At 30.9% G+C, this 5,749-nt stretch overlaps 2 protein-coding genes across 2 annotated transcripts; both read right to left on the bottom strand.

The window, feature by feature from the left end:
* Positions 1–126: 126 nt before the first annotated feature.
* Positions 127–1,348, bottom strand: LOC106754753 (PIN2/TERF1-interacting telomerase inhibitor 1). The gene is made up of 6 exons (XM_014636818.2): positions 1,148–1,348; positions 972–1,056; positions 804–880; positions 686–710; positions 510–603; positions 127–416 (listed from the first exon to the last, which is right to left on the bottom strand). The coding sequence occupies exons 1-6, from the start codon at positions 1,223–1,225 to the stop codon at positions 284–286; spliced, it is 492 nt and encodes a 163-aa protein (XP_014492304.1). The 5' UTR covers positions 1,226–1,348; the 3' UTR covers positions 127–283.
* A 2,238-nt stretch (positions 1,349–3,586) lies between these two features.
* LOC106754752 lies at positions 3,587–5,329 on the bottom strand (the record flags this gene model as incomplete). Its single annotated transcript, XM_014636816.2, is given in 5 exon segments — positions 3,587–3,938; positions 4,167–4,283; positions 4,361–4,585; positions 4,971–5,152; positions 5,236–5,329. Coding segments are annotated over 5 exon segments (684 nt in total), but the record flags the coding sequence as incomplete, so codon positions are not given.
* Between the last annotated feature and the right edge of the window lie 420 nt (positions 5,330–5,749).

Genomic DNA, 5,749 nt, shown 5'->3' with positions numbered 1-5,749 from the left:
TATATATATATATATATATATATATATATATATATATATATATATATATATATATAACAAACATGAACACTGATTGGTAAATACACTAGCGATACCAGACCCAATCCCATCCCCACAATTCCAGTGATAGTGATTCGTTCAATTCAGCAACTGGAGTTGTGTCACGCACCCGATTTCAAATGTAAATAATACGCATCTCGTTTATTTAACTATATCAGCCTCTACATAAAAATAAAACGCAAAACACTACAACACCACATTGCGGTAAAACAGCATGTTAGCATCACCACTCAGGTTGTAAAAATGTGAGTAAATGGAGGTGTATCCAGCATTGAGAATTGGAACTTACAAGAATTCCTTCGAGATCCTTCAAGGAATATTGCGAGACAAGCTTTCCCCTCTCTCTTCTCTTGTATCTGAAAGAAAGCAAAATTAAAATCGTGGTGCACAACTAAATCAATACTACACAACAACATAAATAAAAAATCTTAAATAAAAGAGAAACAGACCTTCCCTGAGGCCTTGTAGTTTTGGACACAGAATCATTATTATCAACAGGAACATTAGCCTTGGTTTCCACCTTAGGTGCGTTTTCCTCAGTGTCTAACAGAGTTCGCAAAACAATCCTCAAACACAATCAAGTGGGAAAATAACAGACGGGGCCACGAATATGATATGATTATACCTGTGTCGTGTGATTGCGGCGCTTGCTATACAAATCACACAGAAAGGGAAAAAAAAATCTCAACGAAGAGCAAAAGGAAATGAACGAACACGAAAAAAGAAGTGAGGAAGAAACATACAACTTTCAATCTCTTGAGTATATTATCAAATTGAGTGGTGTCGAAGGCCCAATGGTTTGGCTTCTCAAGGCCAATACCTGTAATTGAATATAGAAGAGAATAAGCATAGCGATTGCAAGAGAGATAAAAAGGAAAAGTAAGATTGAAGAAAAAAGAGGAAGAAGAAACCAGTAGTGTCTTGTTTGTTTTGGACTCGAACGTGTCCTTTGATCCCCTGCTTCTCTTTTCCGAGACCTTCTCCTTCTTCCCAACCCTAACATCATAGATAATACACTTGAATTCAATATATATGTGTAAAGTAAACAATGAATTGAAAAAGGTGGAAGGAGAGAAGTAGGATCCACCATTTGCTTCATAAGGCGAAAAGCAGCGGATTGCCTGGCGACACCGACGTAACAGAGAGGGGATTCGGGCGCCGCCATGGCTCCCACCGCACACCGCCGCTGCTGCCTTTTTTTTCTTTCACTTCTTCTCCTTCGAGTGCTTTACTTCAGAAACCCCAAACACAGCCTCTCGTACCAACCACTGCTCGCTAAGGGTTTTCGTTTTGTTTTTTTTTTTTTTTTCTTGTTAGAGGTTAGGTTTCACTCAGTTGGTTCATGGGTCATGGGCTTCCCTTAGCCCATATCTTTCTCAACATAATAGATTATTTTTTCCTACACCTCCTTATTTTCTTTCTGTACCTTATAAATATTAAAATTCTCATGTCCTTTTCAGATTATTTAATCCACAAATCAAAAGTGTCCTTTAGTTTGATTTACAAAAAATTTTAGATTATAAAATTTAGAATTTATTTTTAAATTGAGTTCCACAATTTAAAAATTAATTTTTACTTGAAAAAAACTTTTAAAATGTATAATTCAAAAATCAATTATTTTTTTATTTTAGAATGGTACAATTTAAAAGTCATTTATAACTTTACATTACATAATTTAAAAATCACTTTTTGTATTTTAAAATGCATAATTTGAAATCAATTTTCTCTACTTCCATGCATGTCTCCCAAAATATTTTATCTTCCCCGTGACTCCCATTCACTTTCACAATTCTTGTTTACACTTCATCTTCAACTGCTAAAGCATAAGATCATTCCATTTCCTGAAGTTTACACAATTGACCCTCTACATCTTGTTGAAACAGTCACTAGATATATATATATATATATATATATATATATATTTAACATGATTTCTAACCCAATAATGAATTTATGAATCTTTAATAATTTTATTTTTGTTTACACAAGAAGTGAAACTTTTATCCTAATAAAAATTATTTTATGTATCTAAGTTTTGTAAAATGATATCCTTTTAAATAATGATAAGTGGTAAACGTTGTAAAATTTTAACAAGTTGAAAACATAAACAAAATTGTTAAGTTAATGATGAAAACATTGTGGAGACAACATGGTGAAGCTCTAGGCAGTGAACAAACAGAGTAAGATTTAAAATATCATATTCAAAATTTATTTAATTGAAATTGATAATTTTGCAAATCACTTCACTTTGACAATGACGTCGTCCCCCGTTTTTATTTCTATTGTTGTTATTGTCAGAGTTTACAACATGAGATTGACTATTTCAATATGACTTTTAAAGTAGAAATTATCTTAATTTTAATATTTAATACATATAAATATTTTATTTTATCTCTGTTAGAAAATGGAAACATACTGGTACTTATTAATAAAATATTCTTTAGAAAATAAAAATGTTAAAGAACATAATATTTACAGTATTCATGATAACAAGATACACGTTTATTTATTTTTCAACATTAAATATTCAAATAAATTGAAATTATATAAAAATTAAATAAAAGTTAAATAATCACATAAAAGTGTAAAAACACCTATTAAATATGTACTAAATGGCCAGAGAAAAGTTTATATAAAGCATATAAATTATCTAAAAAATTAAAAAATTAAAAAATTAAAGCAATTTAAAAAATTAAAGGATAAAAGATGTTTGTAATTTCTAAACTTATATATAAAATTACAATTCATCGTTTTTTTTTTAAATTTGACTCTCAAACTTTAAAAATATATAAATATAAAAAAAACTATAATTGTTCATTTTTTAAATTTGAAAATTGACCTGTCCACATAAAAATTATAAAAAAGATTTACAAAAACAAAATCTTAAAAAGAAATTATATAAATATTATAACAATTATATTATTTTAGTACTTCACATCTTTACACTCAAAATCAAATCTTTTTAGAAAGTATAAAAAAAATTATTGTCTAAATTAAAAAAAAAAAAACTATAGTAATTTATCGATATTGATTTAAGAAAATTTTACGGATTATACAAGACAGACTTCCTATTATTGAACTACAGGAACTCCAGGTTATACAGAACAGGTCGGTAGATCGAAAACTCAACTAGTTCAACACTTTTTTTGCGGATTAAGAGACTTAGTTGCATAATCATCATTAAACCGAATACATTTATCATCATTTCACCTATATTAAAAATTGAAAAGGAAGACTCGGGTATTTGTATAACAGATATTTCATCAGTTGGAAGTTGTCATGGTAATTAAATTAATTGAAATGTTTTAACAAGACAATGTTTTACAGAAACCATATAAAACATACTATTTTAAAGAATAGAATGGAAATTACTAAACTAAACGACCAAGAAAATTAATCACGCACAGGTTTTCTAGTGAATTCCATGGTAAGTCTAATTATTGGAAGAGAAGAGTTAGATATCAAAGAAAAAACCTTGGATGCATTTTCCCTGATATTCATTCAAACGGAATATGTATCAAGCTTCTAGACAAATAAAAATTTACTACGAAACAAAAGGAACCCGGTTGACATTTCCATGTTCATCCATCACTATGATGAGTGCATACATTATTTTACTATGGAATCCGGTTACACACGCTCTCGCTTACACATTTTTAAACTCGCAACAAAATGTAAAGTAAATTTCATAAAATGCTATTTAATTAATACAACATACGTTGATAAAACTAACCAATGAAAAGCTACCTAAACCCTTTCTCTCCCAATAAATATAATGAATTAGAAAGGACAAGAAAAAGACGTATCAAAAATCAGCTTTTCTTTGATGCCAATCGCACTCTTTTGCCTTCGATACAGAACTTCCTACTACCTGTCAGCTGCAACCAAGGAACAAATCATGTCAAAACGCGGAGGACTATGCAACTAATAGCACGGATATTACCAAATCAAGGAATGCCAAGTATAATATCTAATGTTTCCAAATCCCAAATATACAAAATATTAGATGACTGCCAACAAGTATCATATATTTCTTCTGTCAATAAAAGGTTGCCATTAGCACATTTTATTCTTCTTTCAAGAAAAGGTTGACAGAAGCACACTACCTTTTGCCGTAAGTAAGCAATAGCCTCTCTTTTTGAAGAAAAGCCAGACAAAACCGAAGATGAATGTTCATCAATAACAACTTTGAGCTGTTTCAGTTTCAATGATTCTCCAGGCACCTGAAGTTAATCAGGAAGTGATTGGTCACGAATTTATTAAGGGAAAAAATATTTGCAACACAAAAAACAGGACTCACCTGCAGTAAAATCTTTTTGCACAACTTTTTCAGCTTCACTTTGCATTCAACTATCTTCTCTACGTTAACCAAGTCATTATGGGCTTGTTTTTCAAGGGAATCCGTGTCAGCAGAATCTTCATCACTATCATCAAAGGATGTCTTTTTCCCCTGATAATAGCAACCAGCTACTTTCTTGGGTCTGTCCTTGATCCCTAGTCCTTGCTTCCCCGTTGTGGATTTCTCCTGGTAGAACAATTACTGTATAATTAACTATATTGCTATATAATTCATTATCACACCCTACAGGTTTGGATACAAAATTATTACCACAATATAGCCCTAGGGTTTAAGATATCAATCAGGAGTATTCCCATGTATTGGACATCCATTAACTCAAACTAAACACTTTTGGGTATTGAGTGTTTGGGTCAAACCCAACACAATCAAACTCGGTTCATTGCGTAGGGTATTGTTTTGGTGCTGAAACTCATGAACCCAACCCAACTCCACCCATTATAACATTCTTAATTTTAATTTATTACTGCTACCGTTTGACATAAATGAAATAAACAGACGTGACTATATTACCACTACATGTAACAAGTTGAATAACAAAGAGGTCACATACCTGGACTAGATTATAAAGGTTTTCTTGATCCTCTTCATGAAAAGCAGTTCTCTCTGCCCTATTTTTTACAGTTTCAGATGCCATAGACCTTTTCTTTTTCAATTCAGCTCCTAGAAATCCACCAGAGACAAAACCATACTTGTGGCCCCACCACTCTGGAGGTATAGCAGGATATTTGCTTTCTGCATCAATGCAGTATCCAAATATCATATGTGAAGTCAATCAACATGACTTGCACAAACTAAATTTCGGTTGAAGTGTATACCTTCAACTTCAAAATTGTGAATTTCAGATGACTTCGACATGTCCAGCTCACCATCAGAATTATCAGTAACCCCAGATATGTCACCCTTTTTAACCTATCACCAACATCATAGAAGTAAACAAACAATGACAAGCTTGTATGCAATAAAACTGCAAAACACATTTAAGAAGTTAGAATATAGAGAATGCAACCACCATTAAATTAATATTTTAGTTTTAAAGATTTAAAGTATCAAGACTTTTCAAAAAGTAAAAAAGAAGCGCGAGAGGCATCTAATACTCAAGCATCCATTCATGTAACGAAATTTGAGAATATTGCAATATACGGTAAGTCTCTGTCTAAACTAAGTATACCGGAACTAAATTTGAACTTTCTCGACTACCAGAGTTCAATTCAATATATATATATATATATATATATATATATATATATATATATATATATATATATATATATATATATATATATATATATAACAAACATGAACACTGATTGGTAAATACACTAGCGATAC

The sequence above is a fragment of the Vigna radiata genome, unplaced genomic scaffold (assembly GCF_000741045.1).
Source record: "Vigna radiata var. radiata cultivar VC1973A unplaced genomic scaffold, Vradiata_ver6 scaffold_871, whole genome shotgun sequence".
Taxonomy (NCBI): domain Eukaryota; kingdom Viridiplantae; phylum Streptophyta; class Magnoliopsida; order Fabales; family Fabaceae; genus Vigna; species Vigna radiata.
The sequence above is the reverse complement of the archived record's forward strand: the minus strand, read 5'-3'. Positions and strand labels throughout refer to the sequence as shown.

What these genes read in the sequence shown, in the direction of transcription:
- LOC106754753 (XM_014636818.2), bottom strand. Translation starts at nt 1,225, where the DNA reads ATGGCGGCGCCCGAATCCCCTCTCTGTTACGTCGGTGTCGCCAGGCAA. An exon ending in AAACAAACAAGACACTACTG is followed by an intron (nt 881 to 971) that starts GTTTCTTCTTCC and finishes ATTCAATTACAG; the next exon opens with GTATTGGCCTTGAGAAGCCA. An exon ending in ACTACAAGGCCTCAGGGAAG is followed by an intron (nt 417 to 509) that starts GTCTGTTTCTCT and finishes GCTTTCTTTCAG; the next exon opens with ATACAAGAGAAGAGAGAGGG.